Raw genomic sequence first — 14,755 nt, 5'->3', positions numbered from 1 at the left:
AAAATTGTATTATCTTCTGACATAGGTCGAGTCTCACTGTTACTGTTACTGTTGCATTGGCAACACTTGTAAAGCTATTTGAGTATGTTTAGTAGAGATCGCTCTCTATAAATGCTCTAGGCTTTGTGTTGTTTTTTTTTAAACTTCAGGAAATAGAAATGTATTGCAAATGCCTTGCTGGGGGAGAGGCATGTATGAAGCATTGTAAAGCGCATCGAGCATGATGGATCTGTGGAAATTTTCTGTCATTTTAATAGACTATTGTGCGCAGGGATATCGCAAGAAAAGCTAAACATAAAATCAATTTTTAAAAATATTTTCAAATGCACCTTTATACATATATTATTTTTCAGTCTGGAGTTGTATATGTCGGAGGTAAGAATAAAATACCGATATCTTAAATAAAACAAATAATGTTTATATTTGGTTGAAAGAATCAAAGAAATTGCAAGGGTGACACAACAATATCGTCTGTATCTTTGAAGTATTTGTTATTTTAAAACCAAAGAATTCCAACCCGATGGTCAGTCTACAGAGAGAGCGTTAATAAAATGTATTGTTACGACAATGTCAACAACTCAGGGCCATATTCACTTTGAAGTCGCCAATTCAAGGGAGGTAAGTATTGTACCTCTCCCGACTCACGATCCTGGGCGGTGGTCACGCTTGACTTGTCATGCGACTCAGTCCTTGCCGCCAATTGGTCAACGTCATCATGTGGGAGGAGTCATCTTAACGCCGTTTGTACTGATGATTCCAAAAATTCAGATTTTATCTTAGTTGATATTGCAACACTTACGTGAGACACATCAGTTAATATTTCCTACCAGTCTTCGATAATTCCCAGTTGAGACTTTAATTAACGTTGAACACTACAAGAATTTATTTGTTGTGTTTGAAATAGATCTGTGATTATTACATGTCATATTATTCTAGCTAGTTGGACTTCATAGATTGTGATTCATATTGCTTGATATTTTTTACACTTTGACATTGTGTCAAAATAACCAGTTTATTTTGTGATACTTGTGAGGTTTTGAATTCCACACCATTAATCATGGCAACGAATGAATCTGACGAGAATTCAATAATGGTACAGTTCAAATGGGAGGCTACAGTGAAATTCATGTCAGAAGATTTTTACACGGGGTACGGTTATGTCCCAGTCAGTATTCTTGGGACAGGAATGACTGGAGATGTAATGATGGCTGCACCCAGGGATGGCAGCAACAATCTAAAGGCAGTCAAGACATTTATTAAGAAGACTCAGGATGGAGGAAAGAACGAGAAGAGGTTTATCAAGGAGGTGTCCATTCTACAAAGCGTTAATCAAAAACATATTCTTGGAAATATCATGGTGAGTAGGCATTAAATGCGGTAGACAATATTATTTCGTCTGTCTATATATATATATATATATATATATATATATATATATATAATATATAGAGAAGAGAGAGAGAGAGAGAGAGAGAGAGAGAGAGAGAGAGAGAGAGTGATTTGCATTCACCTACCAACGAGAGTGCAAATCTCTTTATATATTTACATATGTCCTTTTATTTTCTCTATTATTGTATGTATGTGTGTATGTGTGTGCGCGTTTGGGTGAGTGTGTATTTTTTCCTAATAATAACGGATTCTTTATCTATTTATATGAATAAATTAGATCAGTTAACCTTATGCGTCTTTATATGATGAGGAATTCTGTTATCTATAAATTATATATCTATCTCTGTCTCTATCTCTATCTTTCTCCAGTTATCTATCTATCTAGTTTTCTCTACCTATTTATCTCGATCTATTTCTCTCAGTGTTTATGATTCTGTTTTTTGTTTGCCTGTCTGTCTGTCTGCCGTTTTGCCCGGCTGGCCAGTTGACTTACTGACAGAATATTTTTGAATTTCACATAATTTTGAATTTTAAATAAAAATATTTTCCCTTACTCTCTATTCTTAAAACTTTTTTCTTCGTCTTATCCTCCTCCCTCCTCCTCCTCCTCCTCCTCTCTCCTCCTCCTCCACCTCCTCCTACTCCTCCTCCTCCTCCTCTTCCTCCTCCTCTCATTCTCCTCCTCCTCCTCTTCCTCCTCCTCTCATTCTCCTCCTTCCTCCTCCTCCTCCTCCTCCTCTCCTCCTCTCCTCCTCCTCCTCCTCTCTCCTCCTCCTCCTCCTCCTCCTCTTCCTCCTCCTCTCATTCTCCTCCTCTCCTCCTCCTCCTCCTCCTCCTCCTCCTCCTCTCCTACTCCTCCTCCTCCTCCTCCTCTTCCTCCTCCTCTCATTCTCCTTCTAATTGTTATTTTGTTTTTGTTATTTATATGTTCTTCATCTTCTTCTTCTTTTCTTCTTCTTCTTCTTCTTCTTCTTCTTCTTCTTCTTCTTCTTCTTCTTCTTCTTCTTCTTCTTCTTCTTCTTCTTCTTCTTCCTTCTTCTCTTCTTCTTCTTCTTTCTTCTTCTTCTTCTTCTTCTTCTTCTTCTTCTTCTCTTCTTCTTCTTCTTCTTCTTCTTCTTTCTTCTTCTTCTTCTTCTTCTTCTTCTTCTTTCTTCTCTTCTCTTCTTCTTCTAGTAATAATAATAATAATAATAATAATAATAATAATAGTAATAATAATAATAATAATAATAATAATAATAATAATAATAATAATAATAATAATAATAATAATAATAATAATAATAATAATAATAGCTGCCTGACTGTCAGAATATTTTAAATTTTAAATGAAAATATTTTCCCTCACTCTCTACTCTTATTATTTTTCATTCTCCTCCTCCTCCTCCTCTTTTCCCTCCTCCTCCTCCTCCTTCTCCTACTTCTCTTGTTCTCCTCCTATTTGTTATGTTTGTTGTTGTTATTTATATATTCTTCTTCTTCTTCTTCTTCTTCTTCTTCTTCTTCTTCTTCTTCTTCTCCTTCTTATTCGCCTTCTTCTTCTTCTTCGTCTTCATCTAAGATTATTACTAGTATAGGACTGTTTTTTCTTTTCTATTCCAGGCATTTAACTGTCCTAAGGAATATGTCATTTTGATGCCCTATTTTCCAGAGGGCACTCTGAAATCTCATCTAAAATACCTGACCACTCAACTGACAGACAAATACTTAATCCAACTGACCAGCGCTATTTTCTACCTCCACACTCGTCACTTGGCACATATGGACATTAAACTAGACAACATTCTGGTCTCCGACGACGGAGATATCGTTCTGACAGACTTTGGTTTGTCCTGTATGGTTCCATCTACCCACATGTCTGATGTCCGTCGTTGTGGAACCGAGAACTACATGGCACCAGAGTTGAAGGAGAAAACGACAAAATTCTTCAATCTATTTAAGGTACATAATTACACTCTTTATGGGAGCCTTCTTACTTTTCTTCTATTTCTTCGTATTGTGAAAATAACATCTACTTTATTATTAACTCAAAATATACATTGTTCATAATATTTATGTAATTTAATTTAAAATAAACTGATATTAGTATCAAATATGTCCTGTTAAACAGGAAAGCTGTAATAGAAAGAATGTTAAAACACACACACACATACACACACACACATACACACACAGAGACGTATATATATATATATATAATTTGATTATTATCATGATTTATAATATAATGTCAATAATAACTTACAATGTTTACTTACGTTTAGTACGCTATTTTTTATATCAACATTATTTCAATAATAATTGTATGGAAACAATACGCGAGTTTCGTACATCTTATGGAATCCTATATGTATATAACAAGTAAGAAGTTCATCATTCTGTATAGTAGTTGTAATTAAAGTCAGTGAATGTTTAATACGTGACATGATGTTAGATAATCCTCTGTAATGGTACATGTGCCCAGAAAGATCTCAATCTTATTAAATTTGATCATAATAATTTAATCAGATCTTTTATTTGTTTTCAGTGTGATATGTACTCTTTGGGAGTCGTGTTCTTCAGCATGCTTGTAAGTGATGAGGTAGATGAAAAAGATGTTGCCATCTTCTTCTGTTATCAAAGTAAAGTGTCAACCCATGAATATCACGATGCCATCATGAAAAATTTGCTGGAAAGAGATCCAGGGAAGAGGTGGGACACTAATGATTTAGGAACATACCTATGTTCTCTGGATCACATGGCAAAAATGATCAAAGAACAGTTTGGTGAGTCGAATTTTAATTCATATATAGCTAGCTCATTATAACAATTATTACTATTATATGATTTTTTTCTGTTGTTTTTTTTTGTCTGTGTGTTTGTGCAGCTATGTAATCTTGTGATGTGATACTCGTCTTCGGACATGAAGGTCACAGGTTCGAGTCTCGCTCTGAGCTCCGCATTGTTGAGTTCTTGGGAAAAAAATTATATACTCACATTCTCTCACCTTACTCAGTTGTAAAATGAATACCTGGACGTTACTAGCTTTGTCTCTGTCAAAAAGAAAATTTTAAACTTGTAATATCGCCATGTGTCGACCTACAAGTGTTAATTGTTGCTGTTGGCTAGAGACCCCCCTTATAAAAGCGCTTTGAACAATTTTAGTTGATATTGTTCTATTTGAAAGCTTCAAGTATTTCATGGTTTAAAGATATAATATGTACATTTCATTTTGCTTGGTAACGTCACTGATTCTAAAATTCCAAAATTTTTCCAAACCTAGGTATTTGATGTGGTCATTGGTGGCTGTGAGAATATCTGACATACCAAGGACTTAATTTGGTGATGGTTTTGACATGTCAGCATAACCTGTCACGGGGTAAATCAATGCGTTTTTATTTCTTTCTCTATATTTCCTATACTGTCTCTTACTCCTATTTCTCCCCCCTTCCTATTCCTTCCCATCATCATCATCATCATCATCATCATCATCATCATCATCATCATCATCATCATCATCACAACTCATCATCATCATCATCATCATCATCATCATCACACACCACCATCATCATCATCATCATCATCATCATCATCATCATCATCATCATCATCATCATCATCATCTTCATCATCATCATGATGACCAACACCATCGTAACCACACATACCAACACCACAACAACAACCGCCAAAACAAAAACCACAACCACCACCACCATCACCACCATCATCATCATCATCATCATCATCATCATCATCATCATCATCATCATTTTCCCCTTTCTCCTCCTCCCTCCTCCTCCTCCTCCTCCTCCTCCTCCTCCTCCTCCTCCCACTCCTCCTCCTCCTTTTCCTCATCCTTCTCCTCCTCCTCCTCTTCCTCCTCCTCCTCATAAGCATTATCACGATCATCATCATCATCATCATCATCATCATCATCATCATCATCATCATCATCATCATCATCATCATCATCATCATCATCATCATCATCATCATCATCATCATCAACATTACGAATATTATTATTATTATAATTATTATTATTATTATTATTATTATTATTATTATTATTATTATTATTATTATTTATTATTATTATTTATATATTATTATTATTATTTATTATTTATTATTATTATTTTTATTATTATTATTATTATTATTATTATTATTATTATTATTATATTATTATTATTATTATTATTATTATTATTATTATTATTATTATTATTATTTTATTATTTACTATTATTATTATTATTATTATTATTATTATTATTATTAGTATCATTATTATTATTATTATTATTATTATTATTATTATTACTTATAATTTTCAATGTTTCTTTGATTGCACAGTCCTATCGCAGACGGACTTTAAAATGGAGGTGCCGCCTTTAACGACACAAAATGTGTCATCAAGGGCGTTAAACTTATGACTTTTACCCAATTTTCATGACAAATCAAAATGTCTTACAGCCTATCAATAGCCTTGAATTCTCAACCTTTTTCCACCTGTCCTCAAAGAATTCTAGAGTACAAGTCTACGCAGTCTTCTCTCTTAGTTCAATATATTTTGTCTGCTCTTAACCTCAAGTTCACTGTGTATTTCTTTAAATATTTGATTCTCTTCTCTTTTAGTCCAATATATGTTGTCTGCTCTTAACCTCAAGTTAACTGTGTATTTCTATCTGTATTTGATTCTCTTTTCTCTTTGTCCAATATATTTTATCTGCTCTTTCCCTCATGTCGACTGTTTATTTCTGTCTGTATTTGATCCTCTTCTCTCTTAGTCCAATAGATTTTGTCTGCTCTTAACCACAAGTTGACTGTTCCTTTCTTTCTGGATTTGATTCTCTTCTCTCTTAGTCCAATACATTTTGACTGCTCTTTCCCTCATGTCGACTGTTTATTTCTGTCTGTATTTGATTCTCTTCTCTCTTAGTCCAATACATTTTGACTGCTCTTTCCCTCATGTCGACTGTCTATTTCTCTCTGTATTTGATTCTCTTTTCTCTTAGTCCAATATAATATTTCATCTGCTCTTTGCCTCATGGCGACCGTTCATTTATGTCTGTATTTGATTGCCTTTTTTATTTAAGATGTCAAGATAAAATATTTTATTTTTTTTAAACCTATTTTGGTGACACTTGCCTTAACACCTTTGTCACAGCTCGTATTTCTCTATATAGCATGTGTCATCCTTTCAGTCAACATTTTTCTGAATAGGCCTTATATTATAGACTACCTTGTTGCTTCCAGCATTTTCCTATTTTGAAAATGGATTTATTTGTAGTTTTAAAGCTCCCTGTGTCTTTTTCTCTCGCCTATGTCAAAATAACAAATTAGAGAGCAGGCAATTATCCCCATTAATGTAAGCAGCCTGATTTTTGGGATGATATGTCCATGTATTTTTCATTCTCCTCTGTCTGACACTGTTTCATACACATCTTTTCATATATTTACAATTCGCCGGTAGTTTGAGACCGCTTTTTTGAGCATCTCCTTATGTAAATCCTCAATCTGTTCGACTCGTTATTCTTATTGAGGATTTGCTAACAAAACCAAATATATAAAAAATTAACAGCCTGTTCAATTTTTCTTTCCCCCATGTGTTCAAAATCACTGTCTTTTCTCTACTGTTTATGTTACCATATTTGTGTTTTTTCATTCATCACTCCATCCATCCACTCACTGTCTTGTGAGTCAGACTTTCAGGTAAAAAGTCTTTTTAATCAGGCCTAAGAATAATGAATTCTATTAATCAAATAACACAAAATTATTTTGTTGTAATTAAATATTTTCTTTTCTACATCCCATGATATATAAATGTGAATTTTAAGAAAGAATTCAATATTCTAAGACGGTCCCAAGCCCGATAACTGATAGGGAAAAGACTTATTTTCTCCTTTTATCATGACAAAATGTCTTTGACTCATTTCAGTCTATTGTCTCATGGATTAATTATAGTTGTTATTGAATTTAAAGTTTAATACTTTTACAATTCAGTGTTGTCATTACTTTGTAAATGTATGATAAATTCTATTGAAAATGTGACAAGTTATGGGTTAACTCTTTGCCGCCTAGACTGAATTACATTAAAATCAAATTCGATTTCTAAAATCTGCTTTTAACTTGACTGTAGATTCAACCATTTTTACCAAAGCGAGTGTCATTCCACTAGCCGCACAAACGAGTGCTTTAACAACTGAGCTATAAGGACCTCTTCCTGTTACAAACTCACTTTTAAACATTTACAAAAACTCATTTGCTAGGCGTTGAATTCAGATCTTCACCTCAGTCTGCTGCAATGTTGCACTTTCTCCAAAGTAGTATTATAGAACATAATATTTCGACCGTAGTCTCATCTTCTCAGTTTATGGTTTAAGGGAGGCAACTCGGGAATTGTTGACAGTGGACTTAATCATGAATAAGTAACATCCCTTGATATGAATTTTTGTCAAAAATATATAATTTTAGGTATCTATTAAAACCAAAATGCCTCCAAACTAATAAAGAAAAAAGCAACAACAACAACAACAACAACAACAACAACAACAACAACAACAACAACAACAAAAAATGAGGAGAAAATATGGATACGAATACCTAGATATATACATGAAATATACATACAATATAGAACCTTTCCAGTTTCATCATGTACAATAGAACAGTAAAGTTGGTGCCCCAAACGTAAACAATAACAAGTTGCTAGTGATTTCCGTTAGGGACCGGAATAATTTACGCACAATATAGGTCTCCCAATTTTGTAGTTTGAGTTGTAGGCAATACACTTTCAGTATTGAAAATATGTTTACATAAAATCTAACAGTTGCAGAAATAATAATATAAGACTAAATTATTATGAAAATCAGGCTACGAATAATTCTCGTTTTGTTCATACCAGCGCAATAATTTGCTCTGGTCTAAAAATAGATAGACGTAACTTTTGATAAATTTTACCTTTTGTTCCATAAAATATCCATATCTAGACATTATTTGATGCATGATCGAGTATTTATGAATATGTGTTTCTTTTGCCACCTAACAGCCAAATTTTAAAGGTTATTTTCTTTCTATTATTTACATTGGAACGTGAGCTGTCAAGACAGGAACATGTGGTTTGCCATGTGCTTCTCGACCTTTGTTTACGTTTGGGACACCTACTTTACTGTTCTATACGCCACACAATATCCTTTATTGATAATATCGCTCTTGCATACCCAGAAGAACAACAATATTTAAACCAAAAAGATTTTGTTTGTGATCAGACCTATAATCAAGGGAGACTAAATGCTTGAACTAAAAAGAGAACGTCCAGACCAGATTTACTTACTTAACGCAAAGGGACCGAGATCGATCCCGGGTGCAGTCGAGATTTTTTCTGATTTCCCTCCCACCCAGCAGTGATTGGGTAGCTGGGTCTGTTAGATCTGGCAGACAGTATTTTGCGATAGAATAGCGTACTATCCAAAGGGTCGGAAGCAATTCCTAATGTTCGTTTCATAATATAGAAACAAGGATAAACTCCGGCTCCATATGTCTAAAGGCCCTGAAGGACTGCTTTTTATAGAGATACAGAACTTCGATATAACGTACGGCCAAATGACCGAGACAATTTTTTATAGTGTACCGACAGTAATGAATGCAAGAGAGACAATCCATGTTTTTTTTAAATCTAGAGATCTTAGTATTGGTTATTCCCCTTCTACACCGTGCTATGTTGATGTTGTGCTCTTCGGTTATTGGATTCAATAGTCTGATGGCACGTCGGCCCGCAACGGCGACCATCATGGTTCTAAACAAAGAAAATCGGTACTTTTTATTCTTCATGCTGGCTAGAACTCTTCATATATCTTGTGATCAGAATGTGTCAAAAGTCAAAAGTGATAATGTTTTTTCCCCTCTGGACACGCTTTTATGCTCGTCGGAGAAATATTTCATAAGGGCGTCCGCCATTGTTCCGGCAGTTAAGAGCCAGTTACTAAGTTACAATGCGACATTACGAGGGAAGTGACGTTACGACTGTTGAAGCGTATTTATTCACAAGATTCCACCAGCCAAATTCAACGCAACAACACACAAATCGGTGTGTAACTTTGACTGTGTATAGTCTGAATGATACGATTAAGTGAAAACTGCTCATAAACATGGCTGGCTAAAACCATCAACAAAGAGGCGAGTGACGTCAACTTCGTTCCTTCTATAAAATTATTTTTTTGGATTGAAAATAATAAAAGGCAGGTCAATCCTAAACGTGCTGTTGTGCACTCCGAACTGTTCGATAATTGAGCATCCTGGCTAAGACGATTACTACACGTTTTAATAGAGACATACTATATGATTATAACACTATATATGTGAATATTCACTTGTGTATGTGTGTGTGTGTGTGTCTGTGTGTATGTCCGTGCTTGTGTGTGCTTGTGTGTGTGTGTGTGTGTATGGGGGTTGGGGGTTGTGGGTTGTGAAGCAAGAGATGCATTTTTTCAACCAATGTAAAGCGCATTGAGCATTATTTGATTTTGAAATACGCTATATAAATGCCACCTATTATTATTATTATTATTATTATTATTATTATTATTATTATTATTATTATTATTATTATTATTATTATTATTATTATTATTATTATTTTATTATTATTATTTTTATTTGTATTATTGTTTTTATTATTTGTATTCTTATTTTTATTATGATTATTATTATTGTGTCTTACCACAAGATCATATTTGGTACTCAAAGACCGTAAAGAATAATTATTTGAAATTCTGTTTCAAACAACGAATAAAAAGACACAACAACCACTTTAATACAACCAAAATTCTTTGTTAGTATAAACCAAAGGTGCAAAAACAAAAATGTCTGTATTTAATACAAAATGAAATAAATAATAAAATTCCCTTTATTCATCTCATAGGGCAAATTTGTATCTAGGGTCTATTCCTTGGGTGGATTTAAATAACTCAGGCGTCAGCCGCAGTGCAGCGCCGCAAATTGAGCTAGCGAGAGATGACTTACTCAAGGCCACACAGCTCAGCGGCGGATGATCTAACTCGCTACCTTTCAGGTACGAAGCAAAGATCGTACCGCTGAGCCACTCTGCCCCCTAATACCCAATCAAAGAAATAACGACCATCTTAGTACAAACACACCGCTTTGATAACAATGGACGAAATACATACAAACCAACAAGGGCTCAGTAAAATAGTCTTACCACCCACCGTGTTTCCTTACAGAAAAAGTAAATACCTGTGGTGTAAATCTCACGCGTTAAACTCACTTTCGCTTCAGAACAAAGAATTTAGTTGAGTCCATGGAAAAGACAATTTACTCACAATGTCTTACCATTCTTAGGTATAAAATGGGTACCTGACCGATAACAACATTAAATCTGTAAAGAAAATAAATATTATAATGTTTTTTGAACGTCCTGTCTCGTCCCACGTGTTAAGTGCATCTTTTAACTTGGGGTGACGTGCACATATTTTCAGGTCTGATTACCGGAAGTAATTATGGGCTTGTTTTAAAATTGTTGCAATGGACAACATTTTGCGCCCATAAACGTTTTGGTTATCAGATATGCAAATTGATAACCGACCTAGGACCTTTTTTTATTATGTATTGACTTCATATATGTGATATTTCGATTTATATTCTATATTTATTCATTGATTCCTCCTATTATTTCAATTTCATTCCGTTTATTATGGCGACAGTAACACATCAGAAAAGTATCTAGTCTTATAGCAAAGTCAAGCAATGGTGAGTACAACAAGTGTCTGGATGAGTGAAAACGATCACGTTGTCTCATTTGTATACGACACTTTACCCACTTTACTATATACGAGTCAGGTGTAAATGAGTACATGGCTAAGATTGTTTGGACAAAATGGATGTCTAACCTCTGACTTGTACAGAAAATAGAAACATGTTTTGTTTGATGGGGGGATAAATGAAGCATTGTAATGAGCGTTGAGTAAGATGGATTGGTGGAAATGTCCTGTATAAATGTTTTTAAAAATAGCATGATGAAGCCCAATGTGCGCAAGGAAATCGGTAAAAAAGCTAAATCTAAAATCATTTTGAATACATTTTCTGATCCAACTTTATACACATATTTCATTCTCTCGTTGTATAAGTAGTAGCTTAGAAAGAAATCCTTCATGTTAAATTAAATAAATAATGTATATTTTTGCTTGAAAGAATCAAAGAAATTGCAAGGGCGAATCAACAATATCGTCTGTATCTTTGAAGTATTTGTTATTTTAAAACCAAAGAATTCCAACCCGATGGTCAGTCTACAGAGAGAGCGTTAATAAAATGTATTGTTACGACAATGTCAACAACTCAGGGTCATATTCACTTTGAAGTCGCCGATTCAAGGGAGGTAAGTATTGTACCTCTCCCGACTCACGATCCTGGGCGGTGGTCACGCTTGACTTGTCATGCGACTCAGTCCTTGCCGCTAATTGGTCAACGTCATCATGTGGGAGGAGTCATCTTAACGCCGTTCGTACTGATAATTCCAAAAATTCAGATTTTATCTTAGTTGATATTGCAACACTTACGTGAGACACATCAATTAATATTTCCTACCAGTCTTCGATAATTCCCAGTTGAGACTTTAATTAACGTTGAACACTACAAGAATTTATTTGTTGAGTTTGAAATAGATCTGTGATTATTACATGTCATATTATTCTAGCTAGTTGGACTTCATAGATTGTGATTCATATTGCTTGATATTTTTTACACTTTGACATTGTGTCAAAATAACTAGTTTATTTTGTGATATTTGTGAGGTTTTGAATTCCACACCATTAATCATGGCAACGAATGAATCTGACGAGAATTCAATAATGGTACAGTTCAAATGGGAGGCTACAGTGAAATTCATGTCAGAAGATTTTTACACGGGGCACGGTTATGTCCCAGTCAGTATCCTTGGGACAGGAATGACTGGAGATGTAATGATGGCTGCACCCAGGGATGGGAGCAACAATCTAAAGGCAGTCAAGACATTTATTAAGAAGACTCAGGATGGAGGAAAGAACGAGAAGAGGTTTATCAAGGAGGTGTCCATTCTACAAAGCGTTAACCAAAAACATATTCTTGGAAATATCATGGTGAGTAGGCATTAAATACGGTAGACAATATTATGAGAGTGATTTGCGTTCACCTACCAACGAGAATGCAAATCTCTTTATATATTTACATATGTCCTTTTATTTTCTCTATTATTGTATGTATGTGAGTATGTGTGTGCGCGTTTGGGTGAGTGTGTTTCTTTTTCTTAATAATAACCGATTCTTTGTCTATTTATATGAATAAATTAGATCAGTTAACCTTTTGCCTCTTTATATGATGAGAAATTCTGCTATCTATAAATTATATATCTATCTCTGTCTCTATCTCTATCTTTCTCCAGTTATCTATCTATCTAGTTTTCTCTACCTATTTATCTCGATCTATTTCTCTCAGTGTTTATGATTATGTTTTTTGTTTGCCTGTCTGTCTGTCTGGCGTTTTGCCCGGCTGGCCAGATAACTGACTGACAGAATATTTTTGATTTTCACAATTTTGAATTTTAAATAAAAATATTTTCCCTCACTCTCTATTCTTAAAACGTTTCTTCTTCGTCCTTATCCTCCTCCTCATCCTCCTCCTCCTTCTCCTCCTCCTCTTCCGCCTCCTCCTACTCCTCCTCCTCCTCCTCTTCCTCCTCTTCTCATTCTCCTTCTAATTGTTATTTTGTTTTTGTTATTTATATGTTCTTCATTTTCTTCTTCTTCTTCTTCTTCTTCTTCTTCTTCTTCTTCTTCTTCTTCTTCTTCTTCTTCTTCTTCTTCTTCTTCTTCTTCTTCTTCTTCTTCTTCTTCTTCTTCTTCTTCTTCTTCTTCTTATATAATAATATATAATAATATATAATAATAATAATAATAATAATAATAATAATAATAATAATTAATAATTAATAATAATAATAATATAATATAATAATAATTAAAATAATAATAATAATAATAATAATAATAATAATAATAATAATAATAATAATAATAATATAATAATAATAATAATAATAATAATAATAATAATAAATAATAATAATAATAATAATAAAATAATATAATAATAATAATAATAAAATAATAATAAATAATAATAATAATAGCTGGCTGACTGTCAGAATAGTTTTAATTTTAAATAAAAATATTATCCCTCACTCTCTTCTCTTATTATTTTTCATTCTACACCTCCTCCTCCTCTTTTTCCTCCTCCTCCTCATCCTCCTCCTCCTCTTCTTTTTCCTCCTCCTCCTCCTTCTCCTCCTCCCCTCCTCCTCCTCCTCCTTCTTCTTCTACTTCTCTTGTTCTCCTCCTATTTGTTATGTTTGTTTTTGTTTTTTTTTTATTCTTTTTCTTCTTCTTCTCCTTCTTATTCGCCTTCTTCTTCTTCTTCTTCGTCTTCATCTAAGATTATTACCAGTATAGGACTGTTTTTTCTTTTCTATTCCAGGCATTTAACTGTCCTAAGGAATATGTCATTGTGATGCCCTATTTTCCAGAGGGCACTCTGAAATCTCATCTAACATACCTGACCACTCAACTGACAGACAAATACTTAATCCAACTGACCAGCGCTATTTTCTACCTCCACACTCGTCACTTGGCACATATGGACATTAAACTAGACAACATTCTGGTCTCCGACGACGGGGATATCGTTCTGACAGACTTTGGTTTGTCCTGTATGGTTCCATCTACCCACATGTCTGATGTCCGTCGTTGTGGAACCGAGAACTACATGGCACCAGAGTTGAAGGAGAAAACGACAAAATTCTTCAATCTATTTAAGGTACATAATTACACTCTTTATGGGACGCTTCTTATTTTTCTTCTATTTCTTCGTATTGTGAAAATAACATCTACTTTATTATTAACTCTAAATATACATTGGTCATAATATTTATGTAGTTTAATTTAAAATAAACTGATATAAATATCAAATATGTCGTGTTAATAAGGAAGGTTTTAATAGAAAAAATGTTAAAACACACACATACACATACACATACGGAGACGTATATATATGTATATATATATATATATATATATATATATATATATATATATATATAATATAAATATATATAATTTGATCATTATCATGATTTATAATATAATGTCAATAATAACTTACAGTGTTTACTTACGTTTAGTACGCTATTTTTTATATCAACATTATTTCAATGCTAATTGTATGTAAACAATACGCGAGTTTCGTACATCTTATGGAATCCTATATTTATATAACAAGTAAGAAGTTCATCAATCTGTATAGTAGTTGTAATTAAAGTCAGTGAATGTTT

At 33.6% G+C, this 14,755-nt stretch overlaps 2 protein-coding genes across 2 annotated transcripts in view; both read left to right on the top strand.

Moving 5' to 3' along the window:
* Positions 1-567: 567 nt before the first annotated feature.
* On the top strand, positions 568-12,064 carry LOC144969174 (uncharacterized). The gene is made up of 5 exons (XM_078908282.1): positions 568-618; positions 1,034-1,357; positions 2,992-3,330; positions 3,917-4,154; positions 12,000-12,064. The coding sequence occupies exons 1-5, from the start codon at positions 568-570 to the stop codon at positions 12,062-12,064; spliced, it is 1,017 nt and encodes a 338-aa protein (XP_078764408.1).
* A 145-nt stretch (positions 12,065-12,209) lies between these two features.
* LOC144969173 (uncharacterized) overlaps positions 12,210-14,755 on the top strand; it is a 15,019-nt gene continuing 12,473 nt past the window's right edge. Inside the window, exons 1-2 of the mRNA XM_078908281.1 lie at positions 12,210-12,509; positions 13,903-14,241. Coding sequence (XP_078764407.1) covers positions 12,210-12,509; positions 13,903-14,241 — 639 coding nt within the window. The remainder of the gene's footprint in view (positions 12,510-13,902; positions 14,242-14,755) is intronic.

This window comes from Berghia stephanieae, chromosome 3 (assembly GCF_034508935.2).
Source record: "Berghia stephanieae isolate SIO BIC M18660-M18661 chromosome 3, UCSD_Bste_1.3, whole genome shotgun sequence".
In the NCBI taxonomy this organism is placed as follows: domain Eukaryota; kingdom Metazoa; phylum Mollusca; class Gastropoda; order Nudibranchia; family Aeolidiidae; genus Berghia; species Berghia stephanieae.
The sequence above is the reverse complement of the archived record's forward strand: the minus strand, read 5'-3'. Positions and strand labels throughout refer to the sequence as shown.

Excerpts from the sequence above, each read along its gene's own strand:
- LOC144969174 (XM_078908282.1), top strand. The coding sequence starts at position 568 with ATGTCAACAACTCAGGGCCATATTCACTTTGAAGTCGCCAATTCAAGG. Across the intron at positions 3,331-3,916 it reads AATTCTTCAATCTATTTAAG|TGTGATATGTACTCTTTGGG; the intron begins GTACATAATTAC and ends ATTTGTTTTCAG. Across the intron at positions 4,155-11,999 it reads AATGATCAAAGAACAGTTTG|TTGAGACTTTAATTAACGTT; the intron begins GTGAGTCGAATT and ends GATAATTCCCAG.